Source organism: Amblyomma americanum, chromosome 3 (assembly GCF_052857255.1).
Source record: "Amblyomma americanum isolate KBUSLIRL-KWMA chromosome 3, ASM5285725v1, whole genome shotgun sequence".
NCBI classification, from domain to species: Eukaryota; Metazoa; Arthropoda; class Arachnida; order Ixodida; family Ixodidae; genus Amblyomma; species Amblyomma americanum.
Genome location: NC_135499.1, coordinates 93,018,056 through 93,044,656, shown reverse-complemented (window position 1 = coordinate 93,044,656; position 26,601 = coordinate 93,018,056). Strand labels below are relative to the sequence as shown.

Sequence of the window (26,601 nt, the reverse complement as noted above, 5' to 3'; positions counted from 1 at the left end):
TCCCCCTCTGTAATGCCTCTGGCCCTGAGGGGTAAATAAATAAATAAATAAAATATATCCAGTGTAGTGCTTACGCACTTGTTTATTTGCTAGTCTACACAGCGGGCCACATTTATGGTTAAAATGGCAGGGGCTATGTTATCATGTGGATGAAAGGATAAAGAGGAGAGTTTTTTTTTCTTTATTGCCTGGCTTTGACACAGAAAATTGCACATAACAAACAATCAACAAAAGACAAACGCTATGTACACCCGACTCGAAGTCAGCCAGCATGAGTCTGGCTTCGTCAACTTAAAATTCACGCAGTGTACAGAGTGGCTCTAGTCTTGAGAGCCACTCCGGAGGCTCCGCTGCGGCCTTCTGAATGGCCAGAAACATGTCCATACTTTCTAATGCGTCGATTCAAATATATATCAAGGAAGAGAATTCAACTCCGTGGGAGACCTCGGGAAAATACTTTGGTTAAACATAATTTTTCATCCAAAATTTCGTCAAACGAATAGTGATATACATGTGTTGCCTTCTCCCCCTGTGTCACAAAGCTCGACAGATTTGATTCTGGACTTAATTCAAAGCTTAGCCAAAACAAGACCGTTTACTTTTCTGCGCAGGTGTCAACTTTTGAAACTGTTTTGCAACACTAGTGTATGCGATGAACCTGTCATATATTTAACATCATTAAATATCACTGCTTCTGTCTGAACACGCTCTTGTTAAGCCACACCTTTGTAATAATAGAATACCACCCTGCTAGACCATATTAAACTCTAGGCCTATTATAAGTATTATACGCAGCGATCCTTGTACTCAAGGGAGCTTTTCTAAGTTATCTCGCAAAAATTTGCAGGATCCTTAATAACGATACAGAAACGTCAGCGCAAAATGTTAGCGGTGCAAATAAGTGTGTTAGTGAGGATTACTCCGAGGCACCAATAGCTGTGAACGTCTGCAGTAGGACAGTTTTAAAGCAATAATCCTGAAGCCTAGACAATTTCTTCCTCGTTATACATAGTAATGCGCTTTATAATTGTTGATATTTTCACCCTAATCCTGACAAATAAAAACGAAAATTGGTTTTTGGAGAAACGAAATGGCGCAGTATCTGTCTCAAATCTCGACGGACACCTGAATCATTCCGTAAGGAAAGGTATACAGGAGGAACTGAGAGAAGAAAGAGGTGCCATAGTGAAGAGCTCCGGAATAATTTAGACCACCGGTGGATCTTTAGCGTGCGCTGGCATCATACATGACACGGGCGCCTTTGCGTTTGGCCTCCATCGAAACGCGGCTGCGGTGGTCGGGTTCGAATCAGGGTACCGTAGCCGAGCGCCCTAATCATGACGTAAGTCAGCAGTTCCAGGAATGTTGTCGAATACTGGGTCGTCATTATGAGTCAATAGGTGTTTAACTACACACCAGACTTCTCAAAGAGCCTTATGCATACTTCATTTAGTATATACACTAAGTCGTTCAAATATATTGCAGAGCAACGATGGTTTAGGATATTCCCTTGAGGAAGAACTGAAGTTACATGAAGCATGCTTGAAGAGTAATCATGGATGGCAACAAACTACTGACTATCTTTAAGATAGCTGCTCTACAATTTTTAATTTAAAAAGCAACTTTCAGGAAAAAAACGTAGGCACTGCCCTTGCTTAAGTCGGAAAATAAACTATCTTCACCGTAGCATCGACTACTCACGAAAATTGAGGCACTCTAGACTCAATCTGTGTAAAAAGAGATATGCCTACCCTAATTCAATGCTGATGAGCCAGGAGAACGTTAAGGTCTCCTAGAGTCTTGTTCACAAAAACATAACATAAAAAGCACGATATAACAAATCAAAGCAGATTCTCTTAGTAGCAACAGCCCAGTAATTGATACTATTAGACAGTCGCCATTCTTGGCAGTCGGCGCAACTCGAGCCTCACAAAAACCAAACGGTATTACAGCTGTGATCAGCTTTGAATTTTTTTTTTGTCTTTGGGGGGCGCAGAACAGACTCCAGACCTGATTCTCAGTGTATATGGTTTCTAACTATACACGAGAGTAGCCTGAAAGGAACCGCGGCAGAAGTGCACCAAACAATATGTGGCGGCTGAGACCTGCACTTTTCGAGCAGAACCATGCTTATTACCTATCCAGTGATGCTTGCACATTTAAGATCATTTTAAGCAAAACTAAAAAGAACGCCAGCAAAGACCTTCTTCACAGTCCCTCTGCCCAGTTCACAAGAAACGCAACTTTCTCTAAATGAAAGATATCGACACCACGCTGGTACAGCGCCTGTGATTATTGCATTATGCTCTGGTTCAGCAAACCTCGTCCCATCATCTCAGCTTGGAAAATTAATCTCCGTGTTTACAAGAAACAGAGCAAACCCGCAGCTTTTACACCCTGTATGAACGAACTGGGTCGGTATTCAAAAAGCGGTCCATTGCCTATTGTTCATTTCGACGTCCATTAGGTCCTCTGTCGTTGGTCACTCAGATGTACCCTCGGCTTTCACGCGTCTGAGGGAAGCGACCTGGCCATTGGATGCTTGGCGACGGGAACTTACCACTGAGTGAAATTTGATGCAATATGCAGCCAGTGGTGAGGTGCACCGCAGTGCTCTGTCCGCAGCAGACGACCGGACCTGACCACTGACTGCCGTTGGCTGCGATGTGCAGGCAATGGCAATGAAGTCCGGTCGTCTACCACCCAATGGCCTGGTCGCTTGCCCCAGACACTTGAAAGCCGTGGGTATAATTAAGTGACCACTGGCAGTGGACAGAATGGACGCGGTATGGGCAATATAAAATGGACGACTAAAAGCATATGGCCCCTGCTCCAATCAACGAAGACCTTTGATGCACAGTCTTGCGCTGACATTCAAAGCGGTTGGATCGACTCGGGATTTATTTCAGGCAAACAGCAACCTTGGACAGCACCTTCCTAGACAGGTCAAAATTATACTGGGGTTGGAGCCGCAAGAAGCACTTCCCGGAGAACCTAAGCTTCTACCATTTTATTCTGGCACCACATCGATACTTGTGACATAATGCTCGTGAAGAGCAGAATGCGCAAACCCATAACTTGCGACTTGCCCTTCACTGTGACGTGTCTTATAGCCTGAGTGGCTTTGGGACATCGAACCCAATAAAACAATATAGACTCTTCTTTAAAATGTGTTAGATTTGCTGCGTATGTAAAACCGGCACCGCTTAATTCCTGCTTCTTCAAATTTAATTGCCCTCCAACCATTAAACATCGTATTGCATTTATAAACTCTGCACGAGCAGATTTCTTAGGTGTCTCGCATGGTTCTTTGTTTTGTCAGCTCCACAACTGTGGTCTCGAGCCACCGGCAGATAACAAGTATGAAACTTTTGGTAAATGCGCGCACGTCCGGGTGAGCTCTCTTCGCAATAGTACTCGTTTTAAATGAATTAATTCGCCGTACAATATAATGAGACGCTTTTTCCTCTACAAATTGCAACTGTTAAAGTAACGAGGTATGATACACAGAAGACATTCGATGTCTTCCATAACAATACACCCATTTCTGCCTGTCATAGTAGCAATTTGCAGCTTGCTGTATTTCGCTGTAGCTGATGTATTTGTCCATAGCCATATTTAATGGGAACACTGCAAAAAATGTGCATGCAAAATAACGGAGTAATTATTTGCTCATTAGCGTCAGCCCAAGCGTAGCCATACGGCTTGAAAGGAAAGCTACACAGCTTTCACAAAAACGTCCTAGGCGAAGAAAATTATCAATGGACCAGGGTTCGAATAAGCGAGCGCCGCCTAACCAGGGAAGACGCTTAACTAACTGAGCTAACATGGACGGCTAGCACATAATAGAGCGAGAGCGCATTCGTAAAAACTCTAACTGGGAACGGCATTGACCCAATGTTTAAGGGAATGATCCTGGGTAGGGTACTTTTATAACAGTGGAGTAATTAAGCATTAGCATCCTATAAACGCAGCTATAGGGCGGCAAATGAACGCTATATAGCTTTTGCAGAAACTTCGTAGCTGAAGAAAAATTCGTCCTCGTCCAGGGTTTGAACCCGGGACTACCGACTCGCCGGGGCTGTCGCTCTACTAAAAAGAGAGTAATTAATCGCTTATTGTTAACTGCTCAGCTGGCAGTTGAGCCTGTTATATCAAGTTATTGCTACTATGCAATAGAGCATCCCCTTGAAAATCCTAAGCAGAAGAATAACACTACTGTTCGCGTTTATCGAGCTTGTGCCACACACCTGTGAGTGCCGCATCTGCTAAGGGCGGGCTTCGATCATTTCGCGAGCGTAGAGGTTAGTCGGCTAAACGGCCTAGGGCACTTGCTAGCAGTGCTGCAGCTGTGAAACCGCGTAATGAGGTGAACACGACGTGTGCTTGAGGGCTTCGGTCTCTTCTTGGCAATTTCCACGCCACATCGGTGTCATCCGCGGAACCAGGGACCGCACAGATGCCGCGTACCATCCTTCCGGGATCAGTATGCGCGGAATGAAAGGCAAAGAGCCGCGATGCGCTACATTCATGTCCCGGCATTCATAGAGCTGATATACGACCTCTAAGACTGGACGATGTGTAGAGTTTCAGGCTATTCCTCTAAACGCTTTCGGGATGTCTGATATAGGAAGTTACGGCTCATACGCTGCTCTCACCTGCATCATGTTCTGAAGTGTGGCTGCCCAAGCCACTGTCATCAATACGTGAATTATTTGGCGATGCTTTTTCAGTTTTTTATATCCGGGTTTGGCAGTAGTTAATCAAATATATGCACCTCTAAGCCAAGGGTGGCGCTGTCAATATGGACGCCACTGTATTATTAGACAGCGTGAATGTCTTGTACCACAGCAACGCCCGGAACATAATGCAAGAAAGTGCTCGGAGCGATCACCTTACGGGAGATTACTTTGAACGCCTACGTCTGATTCTTTCCGGTTGGTAGAAATGCGAGGAACACGGCTGCCGCCATTCCTAAACTGCACCTTTCCTGTCTCGCAGCAGCGCTCGACAGAATGCTCGACGTCTGGAATCCAATACCAGCGCGGTCACCAGGCGCGGGTGGGGGGGGGGGGGGGGGGGGGGGCACATGGCGCGCCTCGGCATCTAAGAAAGTAGTAACGCTATGGAGACGCGCCTCTCATTTCCCGCTCTCCATCTGCCAAGTGTCGCGCCTCGAAGGGAGAGAGAGGGTGCCAGTAAGGAGACTCCGCATGCTTGTTCCTCCTAGAGTAAGCCACCGGCGTCTATAAAGGAGAAATCCGGCGCCCTCACAGGAACATGAGGGAGAAGTCCATACTGAAGAAAATAAGGAGCAACAAGGCGACCGATGAAAAGAGAGTGTACAGTGACTATGGTGGAAGGGAAAATGTGGAGGACTCGGCAAGACCCGTATCCAAGGGCCTGATTGCGTGAGGGCTGATTAATGAGAGGCACCGGAAGTGCAAGGCACGCCGATAGCGCATGCCGTTCATCTACGCTGTATAAGACGCATTAAGAGTGAATTAAGCAAGCAACACGGGATTGATTCTCTGGCAGCTGGAGCTATATCTATTTCTTATTCTTAAAATGTATTTTCTGATCACAATCATAACTGCCTACAAATCCTTAGTAACCGCTAAACAGGCTTTTGCCCAGGAAAAAAACGCAAAGCAATAAGAGAAAAATAAAACGATATTCAACACCAGCATCAACAAAAGACAGTCGCCATGTGCTGAACAATATATACTCTACAGGAAATCAATTTAAGAAGCGGGGGAAAAGAGGTACCATCGCGGCTGATTAATTGATGCGATCGTTGAATTAAAAGATCAATTACGCGTCTCTCTTAGCCTGAGTCGCTTTAGGACGTTAAACCACCTTAAGCCAAAAGATCAATTACGAATTATATTTTTAAAATTTACCTTAGGTAACTCGCTCCGTCGTTATAAAGCAAAAAGCGAGTCGGGATTATTATTCACGGTATCATATCGGGTATGTATTCAAAAGCTAAATTAATATATAAAGGACACGATCTTCGGTTATAGAGGGGCACAAGCATATTAAGTAATTGAAGGACTATTACATATTTTTCAGCAGTATGGAAGGGTTGCGAAACTATACAACGAAATCAAAGGAGGAGTAAACTGAAAAAATAGTTTATGCTAAGAAACACTGGGTGAACTCCGAAAGACGAGAATTTTAGTAATAGCCTTTGGACTGGCCAAAAATTCTTTGCTTTATTCAGCAGTCTTAATGGCCACTATAATAGCGGTCCTGGACTAATTAGTGAGACATAAGGGTACAATGCACTGCACCGAAGAGGTGCAAGGTCAGAAACACAGTATGGGCGCATCAGTTTATGTCGTAAGGTTTTTCGCTTAATGAGCCTGTGGCTTCCAATACCTTCTCAGGGTGGCCGGCATATGTGACTCGTTGCAGCTGGCGTTAGCCTGCAGGCTCTGCAGTGTTTAGGGACCGCCCCGCGTTTTCCTCTGCATTGTCTCGTTTGTAGTGCGCTAGCACTTCCACGGTAATTCCCTGCATTTCGGCTTTGTATGTTTTTCTGTTTGTTTAGCGTCTATCTATTTGTCTGAAGCCGGTTTTGTGGCAGGCTGCTCACCTGCCCGCCGGGTGGAGGGTAGAGTGCCCACCGTGTCAAGCGGCAGCCCATTTAATCGCGAGAGACTGCTCCTCGGGATGAGCAACCTGGGTAGCTGCCCAACGCAAGCAACCAAAGTGCCACCGATGGCAACACCTGCCGTAGCACCAGCCTTGTGACACTGTGCCAATGTACCACTCATCACCTGCCTACCGGATGGCTTGCTTGCCAAGGTGTAGCCTGTGGTAGCAAGGCGATCACGTGGAGAGCTAATTAGGCGGCACGACACCTAAGCGCAGCCAGCTTAGGGAAATAAGCAGCAGCGGATAGGAGGAGAACGTAATTCGAATAATACTTGCAAAGTAGCTAAACCGAAGTGGAGTTGTAATCAGACGGTAGCCGGGTACCACCTAGTAGATCGTAGTTCCAACCGAAAATTGACGCCATGCTGGCGCGCAGAACCGCATTTGGCCTAATTACCCAAATTGACTAAATTTTTCTTTTGTTCTTGCCTCATATACACTTCTCTGTTTGACGCTATTCCTGTCTGTCTTATCCTCTCTGCTTGCCTTTGAAATAGACATTTAGTTTGAGCGCCGTTCTGCATCGTGTACTGCTGTTACGGTGGATGTCAAGAAGAAAATTTCCAGAAAGTCGTGCAATATAATCCGGCAATTCTGCATTAGTAGAGCGATTTTAACCTTTGACTTTTGAAATACACTTTTACTATTCGCCTTTTAATAGCACTTACGAGAATTTCCACTGCATGGCTCCTCCTCTTCCTCTCCCAACCACACTCCTCCGTTCGCTCCGCTTGCGGCCGCTCTGAGGCGAGTGCTAGTGGCGTGCGGTTTCGCTAGGGATGCTAATTATGTGTGCCTCCTGCCCTCCTTTTGAGTCAAATTTCTTCGCTCGATCCGGCAGTCGGTGCGCCGACTTAAGCACTGTTTCCACTCGCTACCTTTATGAGCGCTATTGCACCCGCCTCTTCTCCACCCTTTCTGCTCTCTGTCTCTCTCCTTTTCCTTTTCGCCCCTTCGCTCCGCCCACACCAACAGTGGTCCGGGAACGACACTAATGCTGGGTGCGTCCTCTCCCTTTTCCTTTCGCACTACGGTCGCTGCAAAGGCGTCCGCTTCAACGCGAGTGCTAATTTCGCCCTCCAACTAGGGGCGCTTTTGAAGCGCTCCTCCTGTTCTCCATTTTTATAGCGAAAGCTTTACTGGCCACAAACTTGCGATTTCGCGGTCGCGCTGCTCCCAGGCGGCGCAGAGACACACCTTAAGCCGTTCCCTACCAACCGCCACAGGTGCTCGGACGCCGCGCGCCTCTGCCGCGGAGCAGCCCTTTGCTGCCCTTATCCTCACCCGGCCTTCCGCGATTAACCGCTAGCCAACGTATTCGGTGGCAGCATCTATGGGAACCTCTGAAACCCCCGCGCACTCACTGAACAAAAAAGAAACCTGTGCCGATGATGGAAATCCAAACAGGGCCTTTGGCGTTTGTGGTGGAGACGCTACAACTCCGCCACGACGGCTCAAGGTTTAATTATGAGTAAAGCCGCATCTAGTGAATGCACGGGTTTCATATAATAACTCTTCCGATCCAGAAGTCGCCGCGCTTTCGCTAAGTATCATCACCATCATCATAAGCCTGACTGCACCCACTGCAGGGCAAAGGCCTCTCCCATGTATCTCCAATTAACCCTCTCGTTCGCCAGCTGCGCCAACCCTATGCCCGAGAACTTCTTAATCTCATCCGTCCACCTAACCTTGTGCCGCCCGCTGCTACGCTTGCCTTTTCTTGGAATCCACTCCTTTACCCTTAAGGACCGGCGGTTGTCTTGCTTTCGCATCACATGCCCTGCCCAAGCCCATTTCTTCCTCTTGATTTCGACTAGGATGGCATTAACCCGCGTTTTTTCCCTCACCCACTCTGCCCGCTTCCGGTCTCTTAAGGTTATTTTCTATCATTTCTTTTTCTATGGTTCGCTGCGTTGTCCTTAGCTTAAGCTGAACTCTCTTCGTTAGCCTCCACATTTCTGCCCGTAAGTGAGTACCGGTAAGATGCAGCCATTGTACTTTTCTCTTGAGGGATAATGATAAACTGCCCTCCATGATCCGGAAGAACATGCCATATGCTCTCCACCCATTTGTTATCCTTCTAACTACTTCCCTCTTATGATCCGTACCCACTGTCGCTACCTGCTCTAGATAGACGTATTCCTTTGCTACATCCAGCACCTCGCTTCCAATTGTGAAATTCTGTTCCTTTGCTAGGCTGTTGAACATTAGATTGGTTTTCTGCATTTTAATTTTTAGACCCACCGTTTTGCTCTGCATGTCTAAATTATTGATCATACTTTAAAATTCGTCTTGTGAGTGACTCAGCAAGGCAATGTCATCAGCGAATCGCAGATTATTTAGGTATTCTTCATTAACTCTTATCCCCAACTTTGCCCAATTCAGGCCTCGGAATACCTCCTGTAGAAAGGCGGTGAAAAGCTTTGGCCAGACCGTGTCTCCGTGTGTGAAGCCCTTCCTTATCGAAATTTTATTGCTGACTTTATGGATGACTATGGTAGCTGTGCAGTTGCTATAGATACGAATATCCTGGCCTAACAGAGCTAGGCCATCAGCAATTTTTTTTCCTCTGCCTGTTGCCCTTTCCTCTTGCACTCCTTCACTCTGCCTCCCTCACACACAGCCCTCAGCTCACCACGCCCACGACAAGAGATTTTGAGGAATCAAGGTTATGTTGCTAACGCAGTGAAACGCGAAGTTAATAAAGAATTTCAGCCAACCGTCAAAGAGGAAGTTAACCTTATTTTCATTTATCTCAAAAAACGATCTTAAATGGCTATAGTAGACACCGATGTTTATAGAATTTTGACTCCACGTTTTGTTCACTGGCTTCAGTGATATGTTCAATGTCACAATCTAAAACAGTTGTGCTTCAAGATGTGTAGCTCAAATCTCTTCGTGATTTCTATCCAAGAAATATAATTTCACACGTTTCGAAATTGAGAAATCAATTGCCCATGAGAGCAAGCCGAGGGTCTGCGTGTTCACAGTAGCGACTTCAAGGCGATACGCGGCAGAAAACGGTTTAAATTAATTCAGTTTCGAGTAAATGAAAAGCAAACTTCAAAATATGTTAGAAAACCTCGAGATTTTTTTTATTTACAGTGAACCCTCGAGCAATGTTGATGGAGTCAGCAACAACTGCGAGGTTACATTGATCTTGCCGGTGCCGCTAGGTAAAAGAAAGCACGAAGCAAGCAAAAAATAACGAACTTGTCTTCTAAATGAAACACGCAGACATACACACAAAAAATAACCACACATTAGAAATTTCTGTTTTTTATTCGTTACTAGCCCCGAAAAAGCAACAAAAACTGCCGCTGCACTTTAAGACCCTATAATGTGAACATTCAATAAAGCCAAAAAAAGAAAGCCATTGCGGTTAACATACCACTGTAAAAGGTTGGAAAAATTCCCCAATTTTTTGTTCTTCAGGTACAATTTGAATTACTGAAGATATACTCAACTCAATCATCAAACGTGAATTGTTTAGCAGAGAGCCAGGTGCGCATAAAGGCTATATGTTTAGTCTAGACATAACTTTTGAGGTTACAAACGGCAAACATCATGCAAGAAATTCATGGAAGAAAACAGTACACGCTTTAGAAGAAGCTGACTCTGAAAACTGACAGTTTTGTTTCTCGCAAACATTCAGCGGGTCTGTAGATCATGCCAGATTTACTGAACGGCGGCAGCAGCCGAAGAGCCTTTCACCACGCTTCCATGTAATGTAATGGAAGAATCCGCACACAGGCAGGAGCATTAGAGGATTTTGCGTGCACTCCCGCAAGCGATGTGAGCAGTCCGTCATCTATCAGGTGCCAGAAGCGGCTGCAAAAGTTGGCTTGAGCGACGCCTAAACGGAGCCCCCACGGCTCAGTGTTCGTGTTGAAAAACGCGAACACAGCTCACGCTCGCGGATTTCTCGCGGTTACCCGCGGATTCTCGCCATACCTGAGACGGCGATGGCACCACAGAAAACAGCAGAAACAGTGTCGCTTGCGAAGCTTCACGTTATGCGTGTTTAGAACTAGGAGCTTCCCAGGCAAAAATCGGCTGCTGCACATATGCGCTCTGTTTGTTTACATGTGCGACACATCATTTACATGATGGATTACGGGATGGAGAACTGGTGCATCACTAGTCAGCAACTTCCAAGTTCAGATGCGTTTATGTAGAGTGGAACAAGGAGAAAAATAGAAAAATAAAATTCTCCTCTGGTCTTCGTTCAACTTCTTTTTGACGGTGAAGAACGTCGGTAATCGCACCAGTGGTTACGGGTGTGAAAATTTAAAGGGGCTTTTCGCTATCTAAGGAATGATTCGGCTCACTCCATTTGCTAACTCTGAGCAACGTTATAAAGCACCAGCTGTGCCACTAGCGGTGGCCACTCCTGACAATTCTGCTTTACTCTATCCAAGGAGAATAATCGGCAATATGAAACGCAACATGTTATGACCAATCATGCGATAATTAGTCCACAAGAATTAGTCAGAAGCGGACTTATTTTTAGGGACATATCAAACTTAAGCGCTAAATTAAGACTTGTTTTTGCGCGCAAACTGATTGCACCCTTTCATATTGCAGCGAAAGCTTGCAGTTTCTTCACGCTGGGAGCCGCCGACACACGGATTTATCATTTTCGTGACGCCAGACGTGACCAGACGTATCGATTGATCGCGGCGAAGCACAACTCCTTCCACGTTGCTCCAGGTCGTTGCAGTAGCTTTTAGTGCCATATCTCGAATCTTCCTTGCCAGTTTTAAATCGAGAGCGGCCGACAGCAGAAGCCATTCCGTCCCTCGACGACCGCCAGCTAGCTTGCTGCTATCGCTTAGTTGCTGTTGGCTCAAAACAATATAAATAACACTCCCTGTTCGTTCTGCTTGAGTGGCCTCAAAAACGCTTATTTTTGTTAACTTTCCATTGACGTAACTCGCTAACGTAAGTTCACTATGCATGTTTAACGTAGGATGACTTCTTTATAATTTACAGCTAAAAACTAAACGCCGCCTACAGAGCTATTGTCACTTTGTTTATTCGTACTAAAAGTAACACTTGGGGGAATTACGTGTTCGCGCTGACAGCTCCTCTTGGTGTTTGGAGAACATATGCTGTTCTTACTGTCACTCACATGAACACAACAAAAAACATTGGCTCACCTAGACAAAGGCTCAGTTAAAATATCGGCGTGAGCCGCCAGCTAGGCGGTGGCAGCGGTGGTTGCTACGCACCGAGGCTTTCTACGCTCTCGTCCCAGCGCGGCCCTCCCAGCATGGACCTCGTCCGAGACGGGAGTTCCTGAAGTTCACGTTCGTCTTCTACGCGCTGTCGCCGGCACCACTCTCGATCGTGCGAGGTCTTTGTCAGCCGCCTTTCCTTGGTCTGGCAAAGCCACCAATGGGCTTCCTTCTGACGGTGAGCGCAACTCTTTCTTGCCGACGGAGAGCATCGCCATCGCGACCATCTAACTTTCGCTTCACTCATAGCATTGCGGCACAGCGGTTGATGCGCATCCGGGAGCGCCGGTGTTGCGGTGTGTTATTTTGTTTCCCTGGCCACCCTTACAGGGCTCCTATGTTGGAGGTTCTCTCGCAGAGCACTTGGTTTCCAATTGCTGCCGCTCGTGGGGAGAGAGAAAAAAAGAATTGGCTACGCCGCCTAACGTGGACACTGGCCACGTGAGCTGGAAGTGAGCGGCAGCGATAAGGGCGCTTGAGATTCAGATCTTCCTATTTCTCTCTCCGCAACAGCGTCCCTTAATTTTCCCTGTTTTCTAGTCTTGTTTCTGAGTTACTGAGTTGTGCCGCATGGCACGTGGAGTTGGGCGTCCTTGAAATTATCTTCGTTAAAAATAATTTCACCAACAGGCGCAGCTGATTTTTTGTACACATTTACTGACTATGGATACATCGGTTCTATGGAAGCGGCCTGGAGAAAACGCTGCTGCTGTGGTGGTTTCACAGCAACACGACCCTACTAGAGAAGGGACATGCGGTCGCTAACTGTGTTTCCCGAAAAACAAAAGTGTGGAAAACTGGCGCCACCTCCTCCCCACACGGTGTCGAAATTCAAGGAAGATGGAGCACCACTCTCCTCGGTGATAAAATTGGTTGGAGTCATTCGAGCGAAAGGGTATAGCTTGAAAGTTGATTCCCCGCCCTTGCGAGCTTGCGTAAGTGATCGCCCTTGGCACCATTCACTGCAAGCAACAACGCGCAAGGGCAGAGAGTTTATTTTGCAGATAGTTTAGTTCATGTCCATAGGTTTGCGCAGGCTATGGTGGTAATAGAAGCGTGGATTAACCGCAGTCTAAAAATAGATCTAAACAGATGACGACACGGTTTATCACGCAGTAGCGTATGCACAAAAGCGTAACCTTAAACTGCCATATTCAATTTTAAGCAAGTGCCCGTCCTGTGCGTTTCATTCCAAGTTAGCTGTTCGAAGCTGACTTTTTCACTTGCCGTGTAGTGTGCACAGAAGCTTGTGCACAACAGCCAAAAGAAGATTATTCTTCTTGAAAAAGACTGTGATCTATTTATCAGCGTCAATTATGATGAAAATTTGTTTTATCAAGTAGTAATTACTCATTAGCATGCTCCAAGTTGCAGCCATAAGGCTACACAGGGAAGCTATGCGGCTTTCACAGAAAATTCGTAGTTGAAAAAATGTTATTTATTTATTTATTTATTTATTCATAAATACTGTCAATCGCCGGCAGAATATTTACATGCAGGGCAGAAACACTTAGAAGAAGTCACACAATATTTGAAAAGTGTTTTATAGCAAGAACAGTAATTTGTAAATGAACGACAAATGCAGTAAGAAATGAGCGAATAAATGAAATGTTCAGTGTACATTAATAAGCGTCTAGCTCAGTGGTTGGAACCCAGGAACATCAGGAAATCAATTAATTACATGTGCGCTATCTGCGCAGTTATGACTGAGCGCTGTTAAAGCGCCTGAAACTGCAAAACATACTGTAAAGTTGGTCTGTAGCGGAAATACTTTTTGGAAAGAAATTATGTTTTGAAATACTTCTATAATCTCTGACATAAAATTAAACACGAAGCACGCACTTTAGATAGTATTAACGTTTTTTTTCGGCAATATTTAAAAAACACGAACTTCTTAAGGTCGAGCTATTTCCTGCCATCTTTCTTGTGATGCGCATAAACACTTGACAGTGTTTCTAAAAAAAAACAGAGCACATAATAATCGTACTTGCAATTCAAACAAGCAACATTTTACTTAGACCGAGATGCAAATTCAGAGCGCAAGAACAAAGGGATGCAGATTCGGTTACTAAGCTCTTGGAGGGCGCATTTAATTGTAAATGTTACCTGAAAGGTGACCGGCGCATGGTCTCAAGTTCAAACTTGTTAGGTCACATTCATTGTTTATTTACTAAGCGGAAAAGTTTGTACCATTACCAGTTAGAAGCATTTTACGGTCGCTATTTGAAATATCCGAGAAAGTAAACAATGTTTAATCTCGTACCCACAGGTGTGCCAATCTTCGCCGAAATACTTTTCTGAGAATTTTAAAAATTTCAGAAAAACTAAATACAAAACTCACTTTCGCACTGGTTGGCGAAAATATGTGCGAAATCCCAAATGCAACATTCAACAATAATGTGGACCATTATCCGTGAACTTGGTATGTAGTTAAGGAATTTCGGCTAACGCACGGCACCTTCTTTATGCGCCACGTTTTGTTGTTATCCTTGTTCTGGTGGGAAGTGTAAGGTCGGAACTCTACAGTTCGTTCTCCTTGCATCAAGTCCACTCAATGTGTGTACAAAGAGTAATAAAACTGAGCTACAGATAAGTATAAATACGGTTTTTATCAGTAATAAGGAAACATATGGATTGTGTAAAAAATGACTTCTCTGACACAATATTCCGGCATTCAAAGATGGGAAAATATACACCAACGAGGATGATTTGGTTTATGGTTTATGGGGGTTTAACGTCCCAAAGCTACTCAGGCTATGAGAGACGCCCAACGAAGATCAGACAAGAGGTGTAGTAGAGAGGATAGTAGTGAAAATTACGTCAATGTTATCAAGATAAGGAACAAATACATGACTTTAAGGTCGAGAGCCTGGCAGATCTTCATTACTTCTGCTTCTCCTTCTGTATACGACTGGCTGGCTGCATGCGCCATTCCGCGCATCAGTAAAACTCAATCAGATCCTTATCTTCAAACTGGAAAAAAGCAGGCCACTGGTAGTATAGGTCAATGAAGTAGAACAAGCTTTGCTGAAAAACTACTTATATATAGCTCACCACACGACCGAGAGCTCACGACAAAGAAATTTGCCTGTATTGCATGAGGTGACGGTATTGCTGTCGAAAATTTTACACCGTGATTAACTGCAAAGCCTACACTCTACATCGGTCCACCACCGCTTCAGTGCCGCATGGGTACAAGGAAAGGAGAACAGCCAAAAAATTTCTTAATCCATTTTCATTACTCACACGATGCGAACGTGCTGAATTTATCGTGACGAGTAGAGTACCTTCTCAGGCCGTAGGGCTCGGGGTTTTTCTCATAATGGAATGTCTTCTGCAAGCAGTGCTGCAGCCGCTAAGAATATCAGGTGAACGACTGTTGCACAGGAACCGCGCTGTTCACGAAGTGCAGCCATCGCGTTCGGAATTACGCAGGCGAACACAACATGCCAATGAGAGCTCACGTCCAACCGTTTCTCTCGGGTACGGTCACGTTACGACGCAGCTGTGACCCTCTGAAAGGCACCCAGGAAGCCCATGATGGGTAGATATAGGATAGAAGATTCCCACTCACCTTGTGGTAAGCTGGCGATTGAACGGACTGCAACGTTGCGGTTGTTATCCAGGTAATGGATATGAGGAAGTAAGTGACCATGAGGTTCACGTGAATGGTATTCCGTAGACATCGCAGCTCCCTGCGTGACAATGCAAAAATGCAGAAAAAAACGAAAGGAAATGAAGCTCAGAGGGAAAGCTGAATGCACAGGCGATTTCTGTTGTTATTCTTTGCTTTGATAAACAGAAGCGAAAATATCAGTACTCTTCGTATAAATTTGTTTAAAACACTGTTTCACTAATATACCTCACTGGCTGCCATGCCTAGGTGTTAGCGGAACTGTGTGTGTAAGATATACACCTGCGACTAGTAATTTTGAGGACATACTGTTATTTGCTCTTTTTTTAGCAGTAATCATGAGTACCGGATCAAAATCGCAACCCAAGCATTAAGTGTTTTTATCTGCTTCTCTCACCAGTTTCTCTTGAACAACATCCCGAAATGCCGGCAAAAGAGACTCTTGAACTGACGCTGATTGCATACACTAAGACAGTTGGTAAGTCATAATTCAAGCAAAAAATCTCACTGACAAAAAAATTGCCGAAAAACGCACGTCAATGCGGTACCGAAATGTTGTGTTTTGTTTTTGTGGACTTGTACCGTTGACATTTTCAGCATAATTAACGTCCCATTAACACTCATGATTTTGTTCCGAAAGGCATTCCATCATACGCAAAGGTTCTATATCGCTTCGATATAGATTCGTACCAGAGCAAAAGCGAATTGCAGGGTGAAAACGACCACGCTTTAAACTAGTTGCCCATCGGCAAAGCACTATGAGCCGCACTCGTGAGAGACTTCGTACGTACGCGTGCTGATAACAGGTGGCGCTACTTGTAAGAAGCTGGTATACATTGCGTGGAAGCACAGGGACCGAAGAATGGACCGCATCTTTACTGGATGTTACAACAGAGGCCCATGAAAGGCGCGGCTGCTTGGCAAGGGCCCATTCATTGTGCGCTGAAGAAACCAATGACTCCAGGAGGAACACCGAGTCTCACGTGATTTTCGACTATTTTGTTGCTGTGAAGTTCACTATTCTTGGCACCGGTTAAGAAAACAACAAGGAATAAATGACTTTTGCTCACAAAAAATAACGTTAGGTATTGAAAATGTACGCATCTTGTAGAACACAAGTGCGCCCTTCAGAAAGTGTTTAATTCATAAAATGTTTTCAGAAAGCGTCTCAATTGTTCAAAAAGGAAATTTTCGGACTGTCACTAATTTTGTAGAATTATATATATTTTCGTTTTTTTCCTCTCTAAAGTTCTTGGTCTGAAACTTTAGGTGAGGAGAAAATTATAGGCGATAATTGCGTTTGCTGAGGCTTGAGTGTTATTAAGTATTGCTCCCCTTGATACAGCAAGTCCTGCAGCAGACGAGTTCAGACCGTACGAGCGAGTGGCGTGATACAGTTCGCCAATTACCGAATGACACGCCTATCCTTTTCCGCTCTTCCCAACCCGCCATCCGTCATCTCTCGCCCTGTCATCGTCTTTCGTCTGCCTCCTCTCGACAGAGAGTGGAGATGGGAATTTCCCTTCGCTCTCCTTCCCGCCATCGGTCGCTTTTTACTCACCTCTCCTGCGAAGGCTAGAGGCACATTTTCTTCGCTTCACTTTTTCACTGCCGACGGAGGCTTCACATATTTGGGCGGACACATTGTTCCACCGTGAGGGTTCGATGCAGAGGCATTAAAATTGCAGCTAAAAAAAAGGCAAACTGCCTCCCTCCTATAGTGTGCTGCCAGTGTGATTTCCAACTCCATGCATCCAGAAAATATAAACGCAAAGCTGGAAATAAAATTAACTAAGAAGATGATCGATGTGCAGTGCGCTGTAAGACTGTAGAAACAATTGAACATCTTATAGTAGAATGCGGGGGCATCCATCCTGATGTCGACGCTGGCACAGTCACTCTTCGTGAGGCTCTAGTTCACAATAACAATAGTTATCAGAATAAGTCTGCTGTAGAAGTTGGAGCCGACAGGTGATGTAAGGTTATAAGTGCAGGATTAAAAACTGTATTTAAAGAAAATGGTGAATTTAGAGATAACACCGTAATTTGGACAGATTGATTACATAAATATGATGTAGGGAGCCGAGCACGGTGGCAACTGCCGCCACCCCGTTTGAAAGAAAAGGCTCCTTTCTTTCTCTCCTTCTTCCTTTCTTTCCTTATTCCCTACTGTCTTCCTTCCGTCCTTTATTTCTTTCCTTCTTTGTTTTTCTTTTCTTTCTTTCCTTCTTTCTTTCTTTCTTTTTTTTCCTTTGAAGCGGCCCGCGCGGCTGGCAGTGCGCGTGATGCCGAAAACGACAAAGTGTCCACAGCATGCACTGCGGGAAAACGCTCTGGACCTTGGTCAGGTTGATAGGCTAACAACAACGACCTTGGCCAGGGCCGGACGCTGCCGCCGCCGCTCCGCTGCTGTCTCCTCTTCGGCAGCCCTCAATAAATGTGGCCGCGGTCGCCTCCCTGGGCGAGCCCCACACCTTCCTTCCTTCCTTCCTTCCTTCCTTCCTTCCTTCCTTCCTTCCTTCCTTCCTTCCTTCCTTCCTTCCTTCCTTCCTTCCTTCCTTCCTTCCTTCCTTCGGTCCTTCCTTCTTTCTTCATTTGTTTTCTTTCTTCATTTGTTTTCTTTCCTTCTTTCTTTATTTCTTCCTTCTTCCTTTCATTCTTTCTTTCGTTCTTTCATTCTTCTTTTCATTCTTTCTTTCTATCTTCCTTCCTCCCTTTCATTCTTTCTTTCCTCCTTCCTTTCTGCCTTTCTTTCCTTCTTTCTTCCTTTGCTTTTCTCTCTTTTTTATTTTTCCCTTCCTTTTCTTTCTTCCTTCCATTCTAACTTTCATTTTTAATTTATTTATTCAAAATACCTTACAGGGCCCAGAAGGGCATTAAGTAAAGGGGGCAAAATAACGTAATAAGTACGATATGAACAATTAGTTAAATACAACGAGCAGTACAAGGCAAAAAAGTAAAAAGAGTTATAATTATACAGGGCAAATAGTAACGACAAGATATACATCGCCGCGAGCAAGAAAAAGTTCATAAAATGTAGCAAGAATGCATCGCGTGTGCCCAATACACATCTAAAGTAAATCCAGTAGCCATAATGAAAATGCGAATTGTTGAGATTGCGCAAGAAACCTAAACATAATACATTAGCAACAAGGAGAAAAAAAACTTATAGGACAGAACGACCAATAACAAGACACAATGTCTTTAAAGATGCTTGTGCAGCTGATCTTGGATTGGTTGGTGGTAGCAGATAGATGCCGTACTGTCGCAAAGATCATTCTAAACAACAATGGCACGTGGAAGTGCAGATTAATTGAAGGCTTGGGTTCTTCCGTATATTCGATTAATGCTATACTGATTATGTAGGCGGCGTGCAATGCGTGGAGGCTCATCGAGGGGCAAGAGAGATGGCCTATAGCTGTGACGATATTTATGAAGTAAGCATAAAAGAACGATGGAGCGACGAATATCTAATGGTTCGAGGGAGAGATCTTCCTTCGTCCGTCCGTACATCCATCCAACCGACCGACATATTTATTTTATTTGCGCAATAGTTCCAGTTCCGCTATCGAAAGCGGGGAGCGATAAATTGTTTCACCATCTGCTGTTCAATTCCTCACACTACTTCTTATATCAGAGTTGCGACCTCATTACATTGTCATATCCAGACCGCTGACTTCATGAACAGTAGAGCAGCGCCTCTACACTCGTCTGTGGGAACTCCCAAGAACATTCCATCTACATTTGAACGTGTGACGTTGGTATGACACAGCGTGAACGCTCATTCGTAGACAGAGTGCCGGCCCACACACGCTTCATCTCCACCTCCACCTCAACATTAGCACTGAAAACGCGGCGCCGAACAAGCGCATAACCGCCCTCATCGCTGAGGCCATCCACCTCCTCACCGTCTTGTATGATTGCTTCGGCCTTTAGGCCATGTAGCTTACCGTGGTGGATTAGTGGTCAGCGCGCTCGAAAGCTGAACCCGAGGACACGGCTGCAGTCGTGGCCGTGGCGGCCAAATTTTCATTGAAGGCGGAACGGAAAAGACACCGATGTGCTGTGCGATGTCAGTGTACGTTAAGGAGGCCCGAATGTTCGCGATTATTCCGGAACCCTTCTGTACGGCCCCTCATCCTCTCTTCATTATTTCACTGCCCCTTCATTTCCCTGACACCGCAGGTGAGATGTCGAGAAGAGTTACCGAGCCCTTTCCTTTATTTTCCTAAACATCAATCAACCATGTCAAAAGCGCACCAAACGTTTGAGCCAACATGAAGTGACCAGGCGGTAATAAAAATATTGCAGTGCGAGCCTAAAACCTTCTGCCGGGCCAACGCGAGATCACATTCTGACCGATTAGCTGATAACACTCAATTCTTGGGCGCTGTCGAAAGTTAGATGACCCGCGCCACGTGTAGCTTTTATACAGCAGGGAAGCTGATGCCTTCAAGAGCAGGCAGGTGGAGTGAAAATGCACTACAGCTGCACCTTAAAATGCTTGCACCTTTAACTTCGCTCTGCGTCATGGCGCTGTTATCGAAATGGTAAAGTTCATTGCGGGTTAACTATAGTAGGACATGAGTTTAAGAAAAACACCAGTTGGTAACAACGGGCGTGCTGAATTACTCTGCTGGCGAGCTATATCAGTAAAATAGTACAGATTTCTAACGTTTGACTGTATACAACAATCAAAAGGCATCAATATTCTTCGGCTTATACTTTTGTGTTTAGCTTAGTTCTTTGCTTAAGTAAAACGAAAAACTTCAACAACGAACATTTTTTCTTTCTCACCGGAGCACTTTGTGCGGCGGTCCGAAATGTCGCCGGAGCGTCACTGCGCACTTAACTTCTATCTGACAAGTGAGCATAACGCAACGTTTACCTTCAATACGACGGGAGCCGACCACCTCCTCTAACTATGGCGGACATACCCAGATAAGACAGGGTACAATTGAATAATCACGCAATTCAATATCGCGCAAACATTTCGATACTTTGTCATAATAAGCTTGGCGAATGCATGCTTTCTTTGCGGATTGCTGCTCTTTAGGGAACCTTTAATGCGGGCTCACAGAAAATTAGCACTACCGCAGACAAATTGGGCCGATCGTAACTTAACACGAAACATGTGACTGGGTCACACTGATTCCCGCGTAATCCCTCCCGTTAAGAGCATTAACTCTGAACTCGACAGCTTCCGGATAACCACTCTCGTAGCCGGCATCCCTGCCTGTTTCCTAGCGTATGGATATCTTTTTTTTCTTTTTTAGGCAAATTATGGTTTTAGAATTGCTTAAAGGCCTGGGATAATTTCTTAAACGGCACATTTATTTCTCATTCAGGACGGCGGAAATTCAATAATCCAGGCGAGGTTAGCAAGCTTGTGTATGCGAAACATGGCATGTGCCCAAACTGCGAGCGCGTGCCATTTTGGCTTGTAGTTCTATATAAGATTAGCTTTGCTCTGCACGTTCTCCATGAGCGTTTCTTTGAGGAAATGGCGTGGAGCAAGATCCGGAGCCGCCACGCTATTCCTAAAAGTGCTATACAAAGCCAGCTAGACGAAGCATTAAAATTTATTGCCTGTAAAAATGAAGCCCTGTTCTTCAGTGTTAAAAACAAAAAGTGCAAATATACGTGTATATGGCATTTCCTGTTTGTTTCATCCTAGTAATACGCCGTTGAATATATCTAAACATCAGTTAGCAGCCAACATTGCGCGCTTTTCTGAGTGGACGCTTTTACTGCTGTGCCTAAAAATTACTTTCGTTTCGCGGCTTTGCGCAAGCCAGCACTCTGGCTTTGTTTTTGTCTATTCAAAACAGGCTCATGCAGAACTTACTCTTCTGCCTCAAAGCGAGCGCATTTTATGCAATGGCATGAATGCCCCGTAGTGCACAAAAGCAGGTGTCAGCGTTCTTGGTGCAGTGGCCGAATACTTAACACCAGTCGATTACAAGCGGCTCCCATATATGTTGTCATGGAACAGCGCAGAACATCGGGCAAGAGACCCCGGGAGAGACAAATGAGTAACCAACATGCCCAAGCTGCTGTTCTAGTACCATAGATGGCGCCACCAACACTAGCGGCTCATCAGAAATCCCGAACCTTCGGACCCTCGGGTTGCGAGTGAGACAGTTAAGTTACGGCTGCGCCACGCTAACACGTACAGTACTCACGGATTGAAATAGGACATTCGGAGCGCGTGGCCGTCGCTTCATGGAGCGCCGCCCGTAGACGCTCATGGAACCAAGGTGGTGCATTGTGGTATGGCGCGAGAGGGAGAACATCTACAAAGCAGAATTGTTCCTTCCAGTAGCCAATGAGCCGGCCTGTGGCTTACCACATGCCTGCGTGGCACTGCAAGGCTAGCGCTCCGAATGTCCTATTTCAATCCGTGAGTACTGTACTTACGGCGTTGTTAAAGCGGGGCTTTGATTGTATGCCACGTGGTCTTTAACATAATGAATGGGACTGTGAAAGAGGAAACAGTGTTAGTGTCTGCGTGTCCAAGAGGAACCGTTGTCGCGTCATACCCTTTAAGGCGGAGCTCTAGTGTCCCAAATTTTTCGAGAGCTTACATGGCCTCCTTAGGATAAGTAGATCATTAGAGAACAAGAAGCGTACTTCGGAAGTATTCAATAATGCTCCATTTTAGTTGTGTAGGCCGTGCCGAAAAAAATCATAAAGAATGCTTTGGCATATGGTCTGAAAAGTACGCTTAAACGCCCTGGAAGTATTTGTGATTTCAGCTGTAAGCGAAACGACCTTCAGTATTGCACCGTGTTTAACATTCGAGCGCCAGAGGAAAGATTCAGATATGCAGAGCTCGGTAAAAATGATATAAGCAGTCTGTAGGCAAGAAGGTAGCATGAGAACTCCTGATGCGAAAAGGATTCTATGAATGAAGTCTTAAAAAAAAACAAGTCTTGCTCAGCATGCCTGTTTGCGCCAAAAAATGCCTGAACGATAAAGATTTTGCCCATTTTTTTACTTTCTTTGTACCTCAGTGTAAAATAAATGAAAAAAAATTAAAAGGATTCTAACCATGCAGAAACATGCAGTTCGAAACCTGCGCATGGAAACACCTCTGGTTCTTCCGACTGAAAACCGCACCGGCATTCAAAAAGCCAGAATGTGCTGAATGTTAGCCTTTGAAAGTAATTTTAGCGCATACTTCCATCCTCAAGACTATTCAGCTGTCCTGAGCATCCTTATACAAATAATATACAGCGAAACGACGACGCGTTTCCATGGAATCAGCAAAAAAGATTTGCGCTGATGACCTTAGACGCAATCGAAATAATTTCACATCTTCAACAGCAACTGGCTCTCCATGACCCAGCAGGCATTTTGTGAGCGCACTTTAACACGTCGGAGGGCCGAGTAAGCGTCACACGAAGAACGAATGCTGAACTCTGCGTTCGTAGTGCGTGTCTCCATTAGCCTTTCCTTTAGCCTCACCCTTTCACAGAGGACAAGATCCTCGGTCCGTGGCCACAACAGTCGACTGCCATCAAGGCCTACAAGGCACTGTTGACAGATTGTGACTGTGTTTCTTGTTCCTTCTCTCTTCCCTTTTTCATCCCCTCACTCCCTTCACCAGAGCAGCGCAGCCAACCGGAAGCCTTCCACGTTATCATCCCTGCCTTTTCTCCCTCTCTTTATCTATCTTTAAATGTGGTGACAAAATGTATCCAAGCTACAGCGGTCAACAAGCCCGTCTTTCCACTTTCTTAGGATAATGCCGGAACCTTGCAAGCATACAAGGCGACAACTGGGGCTAGTTGGTATTCCATAGTTTGTGCAGTCGTGCAGTCGTGTCTCGTGTTGAGATTTTAAAACTCAGCACATTTGTACTACAGCTTACAAGCATGCCGCTAACAAAGCACTTTCTCTAAATTATTTGGTTGTCTTCCTTCTTGTACTTGCGAACTGCGAAACAATCAGTCCTTGCTGAAACCGTAATACAATTTCTACATTTGAACCCATGCTCAGACAACGCGTTATTTATGTTACTTATAAATTGCCGCTTTCCTTTCATTTCATTTGTTTTTTCATTCGTTGAGAATGGTGCCCTTCCTGAAAGTTCAACAGTTTGAAAATAAACAGAAACACAAAAAGATGTAACGAGCAAGAGTACACACTTGTAATATATGAAGATCCACAAAGCGATGCTGAGTGCGCACAGCGACATGCCGTAGCCAATGTAGTAGAGGGTAGTGCCGTCGACCTGGAAGTCAAAGGACAGAAAAAATTTAAAATATGCTAAATCTGTGAGCATTTTTGCAAGTGCAACTATGCGTACTCTGCTGCCGCTACCACCAGGCATGACTCAAAGAAGAGCCTTGATGATCTAATTTGCTGTCAGCTAAAGAAGGGAACGAAAAAGTGGTTTGGCGTCGGGGGTTAACAAGCCTTCTAAATATGCTTAGTTCCTGGGTATGGTCATCCCTCTTTTCACAATCTTGTCGTGCATAATTTGATCCTCATCTGTTATTTTGTGGCGTTTCAAGATTAAAGCACAAGTAGTTACATCGTCGTTATGCTGCTGCATTCCATGATTTCACAAGAGGGTGCGTATCTTGTTGTATTCTGCCCGATCCTGGGAAATATTATGCACGTTAAGAAACTGCGATGTGCCCTCCTAGATTTCAGCTCCGGATAACACTTTTCCGAGGACACAGAATGCTTGTTAGTTGACAGCAATGTTTCAATGCATCAATTGTCCGGCTGCTAAAGCGGTAATGAGCTATACTAATTATTGCCCATTATTCCTTGTAAGGATAAAAAAAGATAAGTTAGGACGTATTCGCATGCCATTTTCCATCCTTGCATTCATAAGTGGTGCTGTCACAGGGAAAAATGCCTGTTGGTCGTGGTCCTCTGAGCTGTCAATTTCCTGCAAAATATGATGGCATACTAAAGAATGAAATACAAGAACAAACAAATTGTTGCCCTGTTTAATGACACAAACTTACCCGTGAGCGCGTGTAAAAACTATAAGCATTGGTGTTGTCTGAAAACCATTACACATTAATCGGGAAAAAACTCTTGGAAAGACACGTGTTCAGTATTTTGGTCAGCGAGACTGATGGCATGGAACACAAGACAAAATCTACCCTTTCTTAATCGCACCGTTAACCACAGAGAAGACGCGCCCAAAAGTGTGCAATTTTTACAGGGTATAATAGACGGGAAAATAAACGCCAGCGATTCGGAGTAAAAAAAGCAATGAACACCATTTGAGATCGCTGTTTCTTAGTGATGAGGCCGCCAGCTTTGGCAACCAATAAATGCTCGCCGAAAGCCAATATTTTTTGGTATAGGAAAATATGCCATTAGAGAGATGTTTTTGTGGGGCAAAACACACTCCATTATTATCTTAACGTAATGTGCACCTCTGCATACCAAATTTACTCGCATGTAGGACGATCTAGTTATTTTTTTCCAAAATCGCACTCTCCATACTATGGGCTAAACCATTACGCAAACGTCCCATAATCAATGCTAACGTCTTCGCCGAAGCTTGATACGTGCAAGCGAAGGTGTTCCTATTTTCCTCGTTCCCGCATGCGTGGCTTGGAGAGAAGCATGCGCCATCACAGGTAAGTAATTCCTCATTGCACCACCACCGCACTGATATGTGGTAGGCTGTGCAAGCTGCTTCAATAACATGGTGGCCGCTCGGGGCTTCCATCGGTCGACATATAAGACATGTCAAGACTATGTTCTTCCGGTTCCAGAAGTTGCGGCGCCGACCCACATGATATATTGTCCAATATGGGAGTAAATACGGTAGATCCACATGGCCACAGCATATTGTTCACTGCCAGCTTCAGCGATGAGATTGGAGCACGCCCATTAATCCACGCCAGTGGCGTTCTCGATAACGCGAGAACGCAGCGGAAGCGCAACTTCCAACCATCTGATGCTTCCCACGTAGCAGGCACTTTAGAGACTGCGGCAGGCCACCGAAAACAAGTCGCCTCGCCTTTTCCTCTGCAGCACTCACCGGTCGTTCCACTTCGAGGAAGCGCTCGAAGAGTGGCACACAGTGCGAGTAGTCCGATTTTCCAGCCCACACACCGGTGGCCGAGCAGAACCGAGACGCGTTCTCTGCAAGAAGAAACGAACGACATGTGAAGGGGTGAGAGAGCCCGAACGAGTCGCTACACTTTTGTGAATAAAAACAAGCTTAGAGCTCAAGGTCGCTGCGTGATGTCACAAGTTAGAATTGTGTGATTCTCTCTAAGGAATTCTGTACATGCGATATGATTAGAGCCGATGGTCCATTTCATCCCTTTTAGTGTAATCTGGCTTAATCCGTATATGCTTTCTTTCTTTCCCTGAGCAGTAGCAATAATTATCGCTGCTTCTTTTACGGCGTTGACCGCTCGGTTGACAACGCGGCCTGTAGAATGTAGGAGTTAACAAATAAGATAAATCACCTTTGTAATTGTGAGCTTTAAAGGTTTTTCGATTGGATAGAACAAGAACACATAGAAAGAAAAGTAATGTGTGTGAATTCTGAACATAACATACCAACTCACATTCAACTTAAGTGGCGCCGAATGAGTTGCGTGCGACACTCCTCAATTTTATGCAGATTTTTTTTGCGGAAATGAAAATATAAGAATCAACATAAAATCGTTTTCGATTCGCAGGAAGAGGACGTGGGGAAGACACCAATATTCTTGCTAGTCCCAAAAGCTGAAGCAGGTATTGCAGAAATTTTGCTCGTAATTGACTGGCTGATGTGGGCTAAACAGGCCTTGGATTAGCACAGATTTGTTGGCCAAAACTAGAAGTGTAATCCTCGCTATGTCCCCGAGGGAGCCTGCCGGGACAGTTGGCGTTAACTGAGTGGTTTTAAATTCCTCACTACACCGATTGCACAGGTTCGAGGAGAAGAAGCGGAGGATTCTCACAGAAAACTTTTTTCGGTCCTTCTTTTCACAGCCTCTCGGTCCAAAACACGTCTTCTATAAAAAAAAAATATCCTTCCTGGTCTACAGCATACTTCACATTCGAGAATTTTTCTGTCACCTGCAACGC

At 45.0% G+C, this 26,601-nt stretch overlaps 1 protein-coding gene across 2 annotated transcripts in view; it reads right to left on the bottom strand.

Moving 5' to 3' along the window:
• The window catches only part of LOC144124730 (diuretic hormone receptor-like), a 328,464-nt gene that overhangs the window by 63,107 nt on the left and 238,756 nt on the right, over positions 1–26,601 (bottom strand). For both annotated transcript variants that reach the window (XR_013313270.1, XM_077657587.1), the window contains exons 5-7: positions 25,559–25,662; positions 23,691–23,776; positions 15,478–15,598 (exon numbers count right to left, since the gene is read on the bottom strand). Coding sequence is in view for 1 of the 2 variants with exons in the window: in XM_077657587.1 (XP_077513713.1) it covers positions 15,478–15,598; positions 23,691–23,776; positions 25,559–25,662 (311 nt within the window). In the remaining variant the exon portion in view is untranslated. The remainder of the gene's footprint in view (positions 1–15,477; positions 15,599–23,690; positions 23,777–25,558; positions 25,663–26,601) is intronic.